This window comes from Lepisosteus oculatus, chromosome 1, assembly GCF_040954835.1.
Source record: "Lepisosteus oculatus isolate fLepOcu1 chromosome 1, fLepOcu1.hap2, whole genome shotgun sequence".
Taxonomy (NCBI): Eukaryota; Metazoa; Chordata; class Actinopteri; order Semionotiformes; family Lepisosteidae; genus Lepisosteus; species Lepisosteus oculatus.
The window spans coordinates 53,771,885-53,787,219 of NC_090696.1; the positions used below are offsets into that span (position 1 = coordinate 53,771,885).

General features: G+C 39.1%; 1 protein-coding gene across 3 annotated transcripts in view; it reads right to left on the reverse strand.

The window, feature by feature from the left end:
* kctd8 (potassium channel tetramerization domain containing 8) overlaps positions 1 to 15,335 on the reverse strand; it is a 179,516-nt gene that overhangs the window by 31,582 nt on the left and 132,599 nt on the right. For 2 of the 3 annotated variants that reach the window (XM_069194591.1, XM_069194593.1), the window contains exon 3: positions 5,314 to 5,347. The exons of the other annotated variant lie outside the window; for it this stretch is intronic. In XM_069194591.1, the coding sequence (XP_069050692.1) occupies positions 5,314 to 5,347 (34 nt within the window). The remainder of the gene's footprint in view (positions 1 to 5,313; positions 5,348 to 15,335) is intronic. 3 annotated transcript variants of the gene reach the window in all.

The window sequence follows — 15,335 nt, forward strand, 5'->3', positions numbered from 1 at the left end:
TGTATTACAGTATGTTAAATATTAAAAGAATTTTACAAAAACAAAATTACTCATTTGGATATGCTGTACAGTATAAAAATATTTTATTTTATAGCTTTTTGTGAACGTGATGTGCTTCGTTCAGGTTTCCATCCACATTAAAATAATCTATATTTTGTCTTAATGCAAATTTCAGAGACAAGTAATATGGAAACAATTTTACTGTAGATTTTGATTTTTAAAAATTTTATTTTACACATAGTGTACTGTAATAGCTTTAAAACCATACAGTTTCCTACTGTATATACAGTATATTTATACAGTATACAATCAAACTGCAGTTCTATGATGTGTACACTACTGTTTCAGATTATCTGTGGATATGACTTCATGTGATTCTCACATGTGGAACATCAGGAGACGAGAAAACACTACTTAAAAATTCCTGATTCCTCATTGTAGTATATAGTTTAACAATATGCTAGACAAACTATTCCACAAATGGAAAAATGCATATTGCATTTATTGTAAAACCACTGACATTAACATAGTTTATGCATATGTTTTTTCAATGTATAAACACTAAGACTGAACCTGTGAGGAATTGCAACAACTAATCACTGGTATAACACATTTATATAACAATTACAATATTAGGTGATAAACAGTACAACCACAACATTCACCATTGTACTGTATTAACAGTTACAGCAGATACAAATCTTAACACAAACCTGAAACCTTTTAAAGACGTTTCCCATAGTGGGACATCTCCAGGGCTAAAGAGATTGTGAAAATAAAGTGAATATTTAACATACTGTGATATATGAAATTTATAAACATGTCAATATAGCATAAATATTCCTTTCATTTCTAAGAAAATTATTTAATTTATTCAAGATTTGAATGATAGAAATAGATATAGTGACTTAAAAATCTTCATATTTAAAACCAGGAATTGCTTACAAATGCAGCCATTCAAAATGGGTGGGGTATTTAGCGGCATACCCTGGTGGGCGTGTCACGGTATCACACGGTGTCACGCAGTATCACGCAGTTAATCGCGCGTCATTTGACGTCATGCCAGAAACTATCCGGCGTCACCTTGTAAAACCACCAGGGGGAGCTTAACCTCTCATCTACAGCATTTGAGCTTTTAATTTTGAACTGTGTATTACAGCATGTTAATCATCAGTCATTAAAATGTTGGTATATTTTATGAAAGCAAGATTGCTCAGTTGGACAAAAGTACACAACCTACCTTTATCAGAAATATTTATGCATCAAAGCCTTTACCGAAGATATTACTAATAGTATTAATAATGGATGACTTTGGACAAGCTGTATACTCAAAGTATAATTTCTTTAGACGTTTGTAAAAGCACTTGAAATCTGTCCAAGCCATACTTTGTCAAGCATTTTGTTTTACTTCAACGGGCATAAAAACTTCCTTGCTTTTAACAGGGCGTTTCATAATTTCTAACTACGAAAATGATTTAAAATGCGACACTTATCATTCAACTAGAGCTCAAAATATCACAAGGATCCTCAAGAGCACAGCAAAGACTGTATTAAAAGATACTTGTATGTATCAACGCTTTCTTTTCCGTATACCAGATTTTATTGAACCACTTCAGAAGGGTGTAAGCTTTTCTGCTAATATAATATAGAATCCCGTATCTAAAGAATTTAATAATGATATGATTATATTCGTGTACTGCGACAGGACTGTGTAGAGCTGTTTTGCCTCTTTCTACATGTGACTTCCCTTGTAGCCTACTGGTCTACGTGCCCAACTACCAACACATAGGTTGTGTGTTCAAATCCAGCTGGTGCTGGACTTTTCTTTTAACAAACATTTCTTCGAAAAAATAGAATAGCGATATTATGGACAATCAATTTATTTTATATTTCAAAATATCACAACATGATCGATTCTAAGTCATTTTTGATAACAATGAATTGTAATCGTTTTTATTTGTCAAATAAGTGATTGTATTTCTGAATGTTATGTTACACCTACAGTAGTTCACTGCTTTAAATACATCGAATTAAGAAAGTTATGTGTAGCACTTTAGATCTTTTTTTCTGAACCAGGGAAAATCTGATAATGTTTCTCTATCACAATAATAAAAAACTTTATTTTACATATCACCTTTAAAAGTGGCATCTCAAAGCAATACAGTAGATCGAAAAACAGTTAAAAGGGACCAAAGTAAATACCAGACAAACGCAAACGTGTTTTTAATAAAATGCTTTTATTCATTCAGCAGAGAGTGAGAGGGACATCCAGCAGAGAGAGACACACGCACCGGTTTCCATTGACAAAATTGTTTTTTTTTCAATTCCTCTTGTCTAACAGGAATGTTTTGTTAGTTTTGTTTGTTTGTGGACAGACTTTTAGACTAGATGAAAAGAGCACCTCCTTCTAGGAAGCATTTCGTTGATCTGATCACTAATTCTTTTCCAGTCGCACGAAGTAAGGGTTGTAAAGCGCGAAGTAAAGCGCTGATTCTTATGGAATGCGTTCCGCCGGGGATTCAAAAAATTTTTCTTTTAAATCGTGTATCTAAGGAAAATTGCAGTATAACTTTGTTCATGCACATCATTATACAGTATCTCATTTTGTATTTCGATTAAAAAAAATCGTTTGACCAGCCACTATTGTTGTTATTGTTTTTATCTTGTAAAGCACTTTGAGGAGTACAGCTTTCTCACCACTTTCTCACCTTCTCACCACACCATCCTTACACAAAGCAGAAACTGATTGTATTTTCCGATAACATACAAGTGCAAAGATTACAGATTTTAATCGTCTTTTTTTCTGAAAAATCTGATCATGTTTCTCTCTAACAATAATAAAAAACTTTATTTTACATATCACCTTTAAAAGTGGTGTCTCAACGCAATACTGTAGACCGAAAAACAGTTAAAAGGGACCAAAGTAAATACCAGACAATCGCAAATGCGTTTTTAATAAAATCCTTTTATTCATTCAGCAGAGAGTGAGAGGGACATCCAGCAGAGAGAGACACACACACCGGTTTCCATTGACAAAAAGTAATTGTTTTTTTACATGTTTTGTTTCTGGACAGACTGTTTCTCAGACTTACATTCCCGAATGTCCCCCTCCCCGGTCAACAATCCTAGGAAGAACACGAAACAGCCTGTTAATAAAATTGTTACAATTTTGTTTGGTCAGTTCTTCCTCCCAGAATTTATAGATCGCATCGATCAGTTCCTGCTTTGTGACGGGCTTAGCAGTTTTCCGAACGTAGTCTTTCAACGAATGCCAAACCATCTCTATCGGATTTAGATCTGGGGATTCGGCTGGAGTTTTCACCCAGTTCACTCCTTCTGCTATAAGCCTTGCCCTTTGTGCTGTGTGTTTCGGATCGTTGTCTTGAAAGAGACGGTGCCTTGATCCAAACTGCTCCCTGATATATGGGGCAGCATGCAGTGTGACCACGACTTCCTCGAAGAATACACGGTCCATAATTCCTTCGAAAATAAGAAGTGGTCCCGGGCCTCTTCTAGATATACCCCCCAGACGTGAACCTTCAGTGGATGTTTGGGCTTTGGCTTGTCCACATATCTCCCCTTTTTGCAAAATGCCATTGTTGAAAACTGTTCCACAGCCACTGTTGTTTCGTCGGTAAAAAGTACATCCTGAAATGCCTCCCCCTGTTCAATCCATTGGAGCGCTTGCTTGAGTCTTTCCTCTCTGTTTTTTAGCCTTATCATGGGGCATGTGTTGGTTTTTCTGTATCTCCATCCAAGCCTCCTGCGTACTCTTCTTATCGATGTCGGGCTAATGTTCGCACCGAGGTCAGCCCATAGCCGTCTTTGGACTTGCATCGCCGGTAGCTCATCATTTTCATCAGTCAGTTTGTCGATAGCTTGCACAATAGGACTTGAAAAAAAAGAGATCAACAGTTAGTTTTAAAAAAAATGTGTGTAGTTGTATTTACATGCAAGAAAGGTATTTTTAGAAATTTATTTACCTTTGAATCGTCCTCGGTTTAGATTCTCTTTGCCTCCTCTCCCCTTTATAATGTCGTCTCACTGTGCTTTCAGAAACTAAGATGTCCATCGAAGCCAACTGCTGTACAATGTCCCGTGTCGACTTCCCGTTTCTTTTCATCTTCATTATTTGGTGTGAGAGAGTCTTCATGATTTTGGTCATTGTCCATCTCCTTACCAAAGCGATACAGTGGTGCAGGTTGAATTCTGTACCTATATACTGTATGGTATGGTACAGATAAAACTTACACCATACCGATGAGGTAATACCAGGGAAAGACACCCCTATTTTATTTAATTGGGTTTTTAGACAGAGGGTAAAAAACTCTCTCTCTGGCTTGACCTCCCCCTCCATGGGTATTGTCTGTTTTTTTTTTTGTTAACAAGGCTCGCCAGCTAATGTGAATCGAAACCTGTCTTTCTAGCTTTTAAAGTCGTGCGATGTGTAAACCACAATTCAAATAGAGAAAAAAGACCTGACTGACAAGCTGATACATACTCTTAGAGTTTGATTAATAGGGAATATAATACAAAAATATAGTACTAAAAATAAGATACACTCTACAGACATTCACAACGGCGACTGTCAGAAGATAGGACACAGCGGCTCTGGCACCCGCTGAATGGAAAAGGGGCACTTTAATGTTCTGTATGGCTAATACTAAAGCCAATACTGGCTCAATACCCTCAATGGGCTTTGATGTGCTAATGCGCTGGTTTAACAGTCTCTAATGTCTCCCGACTTCGGCAAAAGGCACCGGCTTTCACTGGGAGACAATGAACATTCTAGCCGTACATGTGAATATAGCATAAATACACCAAGGGATTGGGTGAGCTCCCATCACAAAAAAAAACTGCGAACCTGCACTACAGCGACCACAGTACAGTATGGAGACCAAGACCTTTTACGGGAAGAGACGGGGTGCTTCTGCCGCCCCAGCTTCCAAAGAGCGAAGGGTAAGCAAATACAGCAGACTTCATCTGAAATACACGATTACAGCACATATTACAAGGTATTATTGCCGTTTTGAAATTTAAATTCAATTATAATTATTTCTTCGTAGCCTGTTCTTCAACAAAACACCGCACGGGCAAAACGATCTTCGAAATCTACCACCAGGACAGTAAAAAAGAAAGCGGTAAGACGGAAAAAAAGAAAAGTTTATTTTGACGTCTGTTCCACGACTGATGAAAACTACTGTGTGACTTTATTTCTTACATGAATTATGTTATTTTGCCACAGGCCGTGGGTCTCTGCTCTCGGCCACTGGCCAGGGTGCCAACCTGTAGAACCAGCACCCGTGTGGAGACATTTCGGCAGCAGCAGGAGCAGTACGATGCATTACTGGGGAGGATTGGGAGGCTAGAGACACTCCTGAAAATGCAGAGGAAAGAGACAGTATGTTCCAGCAGTCAAACAGTTGAGCAGCTTTCTCCCGAAAAGTGCCTCTCCCCGCCGCGCAGGTTGCAATGCCTGGCGGAAGCTCTGCCCCCCGCAGAGCACGCACCGCCTCAGGACAATCCATCCCGGCCTCTCCGTTCACCACCGCGCAGGAATTTGTTGATGCTGTCCCCGCCATCTATCTCCCCCCAGGAAGCACAGCGGAATTCACAGACCCCAGTGGGACGAAAAATTCTCCCAGATGTCCAACTGCTACCCATCACTCAGGAGATGGAGGGGGGGTTGTACTTGCAGTGCATCGGCATAGACGGGAAAGCAAGAGCCGACCACTACGCCGCCCTCGTGTTTCGAAATCTTGTGAAATTTACTGGGGGTGGACCACGTCTGTAAATTTCGATGGGTCCAGAGGCAAAAGTGCCTTGCCTTGCAATCTCCGGGAAACCATTAGTAGCATTCGTGATCGGATCAACGAAATGCTTCGTAGAAGGTGGCGCTCTTTTCCTCTAGTCTAACAGTCTGTCCACAAACAAAACATTCCTGTTAGACAAGAGGAATTGAAAAAAAAACAATTTTGTCAATGGAAACCGGTGCGTGTGTCTCTCTCTTCTGGATGTCCCTCTCACTCTGAATGAATAAAAGCATTTTATTAAAAACGCGTTTGCGTTTGTCTGGTATTTACTTTGGTCCCTTTTAACTGTTTTTCGATCTACTGTATTGCTTTGAGATGCCACTTTTAAAGGTGATATGTAAAATAAAGTTTTTTATTATTGTTATAGAGAAACATGATCAGATTTTCCCTGGTTCAGAAAAAAAGATCTAAAGTGCTACACATAACTTTCTTAATTCGATGTATTTAAAGCAGTGAACTACTGTAGGTGTAACATAACATTCAGAAATACAATCACGTATTTGAAAAATAAAAACGATTACAATCTAATCCTTCCACGTTTGATCCCAAAATCCCAAGAAATATAAATCTAAAAGGGTAAAAAAGCTATGCTGTAAGATAATTAAGATACTTAGAAGACAAAGATACTGTATCAATTTATGTTGCATTAGCCTGATTATGACTAAAAAACACATATAATTAAACGCGTTTACGATTTAAATCAGAACACGATTTAAATCAATATAAATGTTTATATTGTAACGCATACTGTCCAGCCTCCATTTCTCTATAAAAAAATTACTCTATTGCACACACACACACAATAGAAGCAGGAAGCAGAAGCAGGGACCGTTGCCAGAAGGGAAGAAGGTTGACTAGTCATTGTTATCAAAAATGACTTAGAATCGATCATGTTGTAATATTTTGAAATATAAATGTAAATTGATTGTCCATAATATCGCTATTCTATTTTTTCGAAGAAATGTTTGTTAAAAGAAAAGTCCAGCACCAGCTGGATTTGAACACACAACCTGTGAGTTGGTAGCTGGGCACGTAGACCAGTAGGCTCCAAGGGAATTCGCTTGAAAAGGGAGGCGAAACAGCCCTACACAGCCCTGCCGCAGTAAACGGATATAATCATACCGTTATTAAATTCTTGAGATACGCGATTCCATATTATATTCCCTTTTAATCAAATTCTAAAAGTATGCTTGTTGACTCCGGTATCACGTTAGTTAAAGACTTCGAAGCTTACAATGTTTAGGGAGAAATGGAATACTGGTGTGTATTTTTTTCTTTAAAGTACCGAGACCAGCCATATACTGTATGTTTATGTTAAGATTTCCCTTCAGTGGTAAAATTAGATATGAATATTCAATACTTAAACGGGCACAGTTAAGACATTAAATATACATATACATATTGTATACAGTACATTTTGCATACGGTAATATGTTTATGTTACGCGATTAAAAAATAAATAAAACTGAAAGGTCCAGCACCAGCTGGATTCAAACACACAACCTGCCAGTTGGTAGTCACACACCTAGACCAGTAGGCTACAAGACAGCTCGCATGAACAGGCAGGCGAAACAGCCCTACACAGCCCTGCCGCAGTAATCATATCGTTATTAAATTCTTGAGATACGCGATTCCATATTATATTCCCTTTTAATCAAATTCTAAAAGTATGCTTGTTGACTCCGGTATCACGTTAGTTAAAGACTTCGAAGCTTACAATGCTTAGGGAGAAATGGAATACCGGTGTGCATTTTTCCAAGTATACAGCTTGTCCAAAGTCATCCATTATTAATGCTATTAGTAATATCTTCAGTAAAGGCTTTGATGCATAAATATTTCTGATAAAGGTAGGTTGTGTACTTTTGTCCAACTGAGCAATCTTGCTTTCATAAAATATACCAACATTTTAATGACTGATAATTAACATGCTGTTATACACAGTTCAAAATGAAAGGCTCAAATGCTGTAAATGAGAGGTTAAGCTCCCTCTGGCGGTTTTACAAGGCGACGCCGGATAGTTTCCGGCAGAGCGTCAAATGATACGTGACACCACGTGATACCGCGTGACACCGCGACACACCCACCGGGGTATGCTGCAAAATATCTCACCCATTTTGAATGGCTGCATCTGTAATGTATGTTTATGTTCCAAAATTAATATAGTTTATGGCCTTCACACGTGTTACAGTATGCTCCTATTCTTTTTATGCTCAGCTACTTAGATTTCCCTTCAGTGGTAAAATTCCATATAAATATTCAATACTGCAACAGGCACAGTAAAGACGTTTACTGTAAATCTTTTCTACGACAGACCAGTGGATCACGAGTACATCTGTATGTAGTTTGAAATTATTATGAATAATAAATTAATATTGTTAATAATATTCAGAGATATTATTATACTTTGATTTCAGTGGCATTTTAAATCCAAATTGTTATTTCTATGCTGAAAAGATATGAAAAAAACAACATTTTGGCCAAAACATTGTGTTTCTTTTCTTCTCTTCTTTTTCTTCTCATTTCAGCATGGAATACATCTTTTTTCATTCATTTGCACCGTACACATGCTGACGCAGCTACCAAGAACTAATTATATATAGTTTCATTTTAAGTCTTGTTGTAAACCATTAGAACTGGTTTTTACTCCTGTCATTAACAGTATTCACATTTATTTATCATTTAATCTATTAATATTATTTTAATATTATACATGCTGATATATAAAAACGTCAATATAGTGTACATATTATTTACTATGTTAATTTTAGAGAAGGAATCTTTATTTGTTAGAAATTACATTTGTACCCTGACTGAGAATCGAACATAAGACCTTCTGGGTGATAGGGTGATAGCTAAAATGGACATGTTAAAATGTTTCCAAAATAACCACAAGTTAACGAGTTAAAGAAATTGATGCAGATATTTACAAAAAAAGTGGAATACAGCACTACTATCAACTACATAAATATATTATATTTAGATCAATAAATTAATATTGTTAATGATGTTAATAAACTATTTTTATTTTCAGCTAACAAAATTTTTAGTTACATGATCCATTTTAATATTCCCTTTTAAGGAATATTACTACAACTTTTTGTTACAACAATAGCAACAGTAGGTATTCATAGAAAAGGTTAAAACATTATAGCATTTTTATAACGAATAGAATTAGCACTTCAAAGCTTGTCCAAAATAATCACAGTAAGTGACCAAGTTAAAGAATTTGATACAGAAAATGTTTATCTACTAAAAATGTTAGCTACAAAGTTATAGGGACATATCAGATGTTAAACTGAGGAAGACTTCAGTCCCATCCCCCATCCCCCATCCCCCAACCTCGGGACAGACTGAGAAAGCAATCTGGAGGCATTAACTATCCAGTCATTGCAAAGGGTGCATTGTCACAGAGATAAGTGTATTTGTAAGATCATATAAGTTGTGGTGTAATGCACGGAGTGTCTGGTGTGAGGAGCAGAGCCCTGATTAAAGCAGACACTTTGCCTTGGAAACCATACCTGATGTGAATAAGTAAATGAACAGCAGGTGTAGGAATGGTTAAAAACTAGACTGAATATTTCCTGGAAGAAGGGAAAGATCCAACAGGACCTCAGTCATGCTGTGGCTGCAGCGGTGAGAGGTCAAATGCAGAGGATCTGCTGTGAGAGAGCTGGGCTGAAGTATGACAGTAACGGGTGTGAGACGCTACTAGTCAGGGGGATGTTAGAAGAGCATGCCACTGTGTATGAGTGAACACAGACTGGATTAGCCGCTGCAGTAACCCCATGAGGGGGTGGAGAAGAAAGACAATCACGGATGGGATTGTGAAAGGAATAGCCTGCAAGGAAAAGAGTGAGAATGTCAGTCTGGGAGGAGAGTGATAGAAGAGACAGAGCTTTGTGAGATCACCGAAAGATTTAAGGGGACAGCATCCTGTTAGGGTGTGAGAGCAGGGCTGTCGTGTCCGCTGTATGAGTGAGTTTTGATTTGATAAATGAGTTAGTGTGGGTGGACCACAATGGGTTGTGTGGTAAAAGGACCCTCCCCCTGGCAATACACGGTATCAGGGAAGCGAGTGGGATTTATCTAGCTACAGCCCTCTGGGAGATAAATGAGTGGTGGCTGGGTACAGGGCGGTGCACTGGCAGTTGCATCGATATAACATAGTGGTGGCTAGAACGATGTGAGGTGTGCCAGTAGCTTTGAGTTCACAACCTAGATGCGTGAGAAAGAGTCAGTGTGTTGGGTCTCGCCATGGTGTGTAGTGCGGAAGAGACTTGGTGATATAGGAAGTGTGTGTTTGTGTAGCTCAACCTGGTGTCAGAAGAGGACGTCAGGGCTGGGACAGTGAGCCTAAAGGAGTAGGAGCAGGAGGCTCTGTGTTTGTATCTGGAAGCAGGAAGTTCCTAGCAGTGAGGACAACATGATAAACTTGATGAACTTGAAATTCCGAAGGCAAAGGGCCCAGACGTAATGGATTGTGGAGTCAAGTATCCTATTATCACGATGAGGGGGCCAGTGTGATCATCATTCTCGGTGGAGAGTGTGTGTAAAGAAGAAGAAAAGGAACCCAAAAGAGCTTAAAAAGGGGTGTGACAGGAGTTATTATTTTTATTAAAAATCATAGCTGTAACAAATTGTAAATGTAAAGTTTCACTCACTTCTGTAACAGTTATGGTTGTTCCAAAAAAATAAACTTCTTAATTTTTAAAGGGGAACTGCCACATTAAAATATTTTTCTTAAATTACTTGTCAGGTATGACCCACTAAGGTAACGGGAGGATGGTCCCTATGCGGTACCTTAGGAGTAAAATGAGAGGTGAAGTCTGAGTCGGCTTCCGAGGTCTGTGAGGAAAAAGGCATCAAACCAGAGAAGGGCAAGGCTGAGGTCGAAGTTGAGTAGGCAGATCCAGAGGTCAGAAGTAGGAGAACAACGAGTGGGTTTCCAAATCCATGGGGCAAGACAATAGGCAAAGTCGAGGTGGAGTTCTGTAGTAGGTAACAAGGAGTCAGAATGCGAGGCAGGTGAACTAAAGTACAACCAATACCTGGCGAAGAGCAGAGGGTTCAGAGGGGTTTAGGTACTGTGTGAAGAAGAAGGTGCTTGACTGAAGAAGTGTCGTGGTTGGCTGCTTTGCAGGGGTGGTGTCGTTTGGCAGAAGTGCTCAGAGCTGAGGTTTAATTAGTGCGGGTGCGTTTCCATGTGAGAATGCGGTGAGTAGAGGGCGTGACATTACTCTAGTTCTAAAATAAAATCATAGAGCGAGAGATATATTCAATTTAAAGATCAAATAGTTTTATCATAATTATAATATAGCATTCAAAATATAATTTTTTATAATTTTGGCCAGCCAATCATTTCTATATCATCTAAGGATCTATCATTTATCTGCTGATACAAGGGTAATATAGCAGCTTCAGATGAAAGCCCTGCTAGGGACTGCTAGGACAAGATTTAAAAAAAAATCCTGGAGTTCTGAAAAAATGTTCTTGACATGTAATATGAATGACACATCAAAGAAAGCACTTGTTACTATAGTGATACAGCAGTAAAACGTAAACATGTATGATATCAGCAAGTATAGATGGCTTCTTTTAAGGAAGAAGTGATGGTCATTACATTGAGCTATAGAAAAGATATATTTAAAGCAGGTAGCTGCGTCAACGTGCGTAGGCTGCAATGAAACAAGTAAAGGTTTACTCTATGCTGAAAAGTGAAGAAAAGAAACGCAATATTTTGGCTGTGGAGCCTTTTTCAGGTGTCACATTTTTTTTTCTTCTTGTTTCAACATGCAATAAACCTTTACTAGTTCCTTTATATGAAATTCAGATCCTGTATTAATGTGCAGTAGTCCCACTGAATCATATTAAGTCATGTTTTCAATTTACTGTATTTTACTATGCTTTCAATACACATTAGCTTTAAACCACTCTTATATAGTTATGTTAATTAACTGATACCCTACATGTTACATAATATGAAAGGATTATTATTATTATTTGATTGATTTTTTTCAAGTAGGCAGCCAATAACAAAAATTCTGTTTTCAATATTGTAACGCCCTCGCCTGGTGGTGAGGAGGAAGCGCCCCTTGGCGCTTGTAGTACCGCTGGACATGCTGGGAGTGGTAGCCGGGGAGAGTCTGAGGGTCAACACAATGACCAGCGGCTGACCCTACCTGTGTAAATAATGTCCTAGTAGTTCGAGTGCCCTGTGTAGTCTTGTAAAAGTATAGTGTGTTGTTAGGTAATTACCACCCTAACGATGTGTACGTGTTCCGTCAGTCTCCTCATGTGCGTGTATATCCTGTGTTTGGTTTTGTGTGGTTGTTAACTAATAAAGCTAATGCTTGTTTGTTAATCACGTCTCCAATCGTCCTTTGTTCTGAAAAGAACCTGTAAATGCTACAATATATTTCTTTCTACTTCCAAAGACTGATTGCAGTGGATTTAAAAATGAAATTAATCATTTACTATAGGTACATTTGGTCATATGATCCATACGTTATGGAATGTATATCTGCAATTTTACTTTTTAAACTATTTTTTTTACTTTAGTATAATATTTGATAAACCAGCATGACATTTTATCATTTGTATGTACAACATATGAACTTCTTTGTACCCCTTTTCTACCATTTTCACTTTGAAATCTATTATCAGTAATAAACCCTATTATATTCTTAAAGCATTAATTAAATTGTTAAAGAGGTAGAAAAAAGGTCACAACACACAAGAACCAACCTGTCATTTTTCATGTTATAAAAAAACCTATGAAATCCATTTTGCACTAAATCTAGTAATACCATTCACAAACACAAGAAGCAAACTATTCAGAAAGCTAGAGAGGTTATTTTTTACATATCTGCATACCTGTGAAAGTACAGCTTGAACTTAACACTGTACTGTCTAGAACCAGACAACATAAGACCAAACTTGAGGTCATGGATGCCTTCAGGTGCCACACTATTGAATTGGATAGAAATCCAAGAAACAGTAAGCCCTGAAGAGGTACAGGTAGTTAGTTTGCTTTAATGGAACAAACCTCCAAACCACCCTAGCAGATACCCAACACAGGTGTTGTGGTTCATCAGGGGGGCTGGGAACAGGAACTGTTGTTATTGTAACACTGCTGCCGGGTAGCTGGATCATGACTGACAGTGTACTCTGAATGCTGTACTCTCGCATCAAGATGTACTCTGGGTAGCATGAATGAGTCAAAGGTAGCATGTCAAAAGAAAGGAAGTGACTTCTCCCCATATATCTACTACAGAGGTATCAGATACTGACGGTGAACTTCTTGATGTGTAATGCCTAGACTGAGACGATGTCTCCTACCGTGTTTATACATACTCCAGATGTTATTCATCCTGTTTGTATCCAATGCTGGTTCCGGTGTGAATTCTTGAGGAGTAATGTGGACATTTAAGATTAATGTTCTAATGGCAAGGGACATCACTTAACTTAAAGAAAGAATTAAGTGCTCTGAGCCTTCCCAAATGAGGCCCCATTTCTCTGTTCATCTCTGTGGTGCAGCCACAGAGAAACTATTCATGCAGGCTGATTTAAGGTTCCTTTGATAAGGACAGCTCCCAAAGGGGGATGCACTTAGCTAAGCCTGGCTATCATGATCAATGGTCATCCATTGGCGCCTATCTGTCTAGGGAGTGCCAGATGGACATCTGGACTGCATTCCTAAGTGTCAGGAGTAAGTGACTCATATCTCACCTTGATCAACCAATCAGGGACTGGTAGGGCCGAGTAACCCACGTGGGACTCTGATGCCCATGGAACTTTCAGCCAATCAATGAGCTGAAGTTCCTCCAGGTAAAAACAGGCAACACAGAGAGCCTGAGAGATTCAGTAAGATTCAGAGTGGACTTCTGAGACTATTCTAAAGGGAATTCAAAGGAGAATTCCAGTGCAGGGTGGCCCATGAGCAGAAGGCTCCCAAGGGCAGGACATTCTCGCAGCGCGCCTGCTGACCATCCTGAGACTCAGCCCGGACAACCACGGAACGTCCAGTGTGTCCGAGTGCCAGAACTTTCCTTTGTTCTAAGAGTCTAGAGCGGAGGTTGCCAGAGAGTAACCAGAGGATCCACCCGAGGTTAGCACCAGCAGCAGGCCTCGTGAACAGGTCGGAATTGTGGACAGCTGAATCACTATTCAGAACTAGCTCTTCATCAGGAATGAACCGGTCCTCTTCCTGACTTGCTGGGACCCACAGTCATCTTTTCTCCTGTGCGCAAACTTTGCTAGTTAAAGCCAACACTAACTAGCAGGCCAGTGAGCATCTGCAGCGCACCGTCGCAAGCCGCACAGCACAGCCTGGCACGGAGCCAGAGAGCGCGGATTGGACAGCAACAGCCTGCAACTGTTTCTTTGTGCCCGCAGGAGATCTGAATCCCCAGAAATTGGATGAGTATTTAACTTCAATGCATTACTGCTCGAGAATTCAATTGTTATCCTAACCAGTTGATATCAATTTAATTCCTAAGAGTTATGTACTTGTTTTGAGTATCTAATGTAGAAGTTATAACCAAGTTCATTTATGAAACGGTCTTAATGAATGATATACTGAACGTATGTCCTCTTGATATGTGTAACACTTTGTAACTGATTGAATATATATCTTTTGTATTCTGATAACCCTCTCGATAAGATATGTTAGGTTTACATGCATATTCTATATATTAATAAATGTATTCTCGTGTATTAGTACCTGTGTGTGTGTGTTGTTTGAGTTATGTCGCATGGTTGGACTCTAAAGCCATCAAAAGAATCAACTTTGTGATTTACTGCTACAATTAATAATTGTCTCAGTAAATGCCCAAACCCTACAGAACTGGTGCCTTCAGAGAGCCACTACATTTACATTTTGGCTATGGCAACATTACATTTTGGCTATGATTACATATTTGGCGTCCCTGAGCCGGTTTTCTTACACTTCTGTAGCAGCAATGCTTATTAATAAGACAGAATTAAGTGTTGCTGGTTTTTCCTAAATGAGACCCCATCTCTCATCCTGTGCACCACAGAGAAGCTATTCACACAGTTCTGATTTAAGGTGTTTTCTCTCGGATAGCTCCCAAATGAGGATGCACCCAGCCATGCTTGGCTATCATGCTCAATGGCCATTCCTGGCACCCATCTGTCTGTGAGATTCTTGGGAACATCCGGACTATGGTTATAGATGTAAGAGGTCGTTGTTACTCATCTCTCACCTTGACCAACGAATCAGGAAACTGCAGTGTGCGGTAACCCTAGATGGGTCTGAAATGCCCGCTTAACGTTCAACCTGTCTTGGTTCTGGTCTAAAAGACACTGCACAGCTCAGAAACTTTGCTCCCCCAGCCAGTTTTCACACCCTCAGAGACAATCATGTGACGGTCAGTGTTGTTTGTATAGGGACTGGAACCTTGTTTCAGCAAAGTTTCGGCCTGGGAAATGCTCTACCTAAATCACTAGCCAATGCCAACGTTTGCGCTTCGTTTGATTACCGGAGTATACGTTTGGACTCTT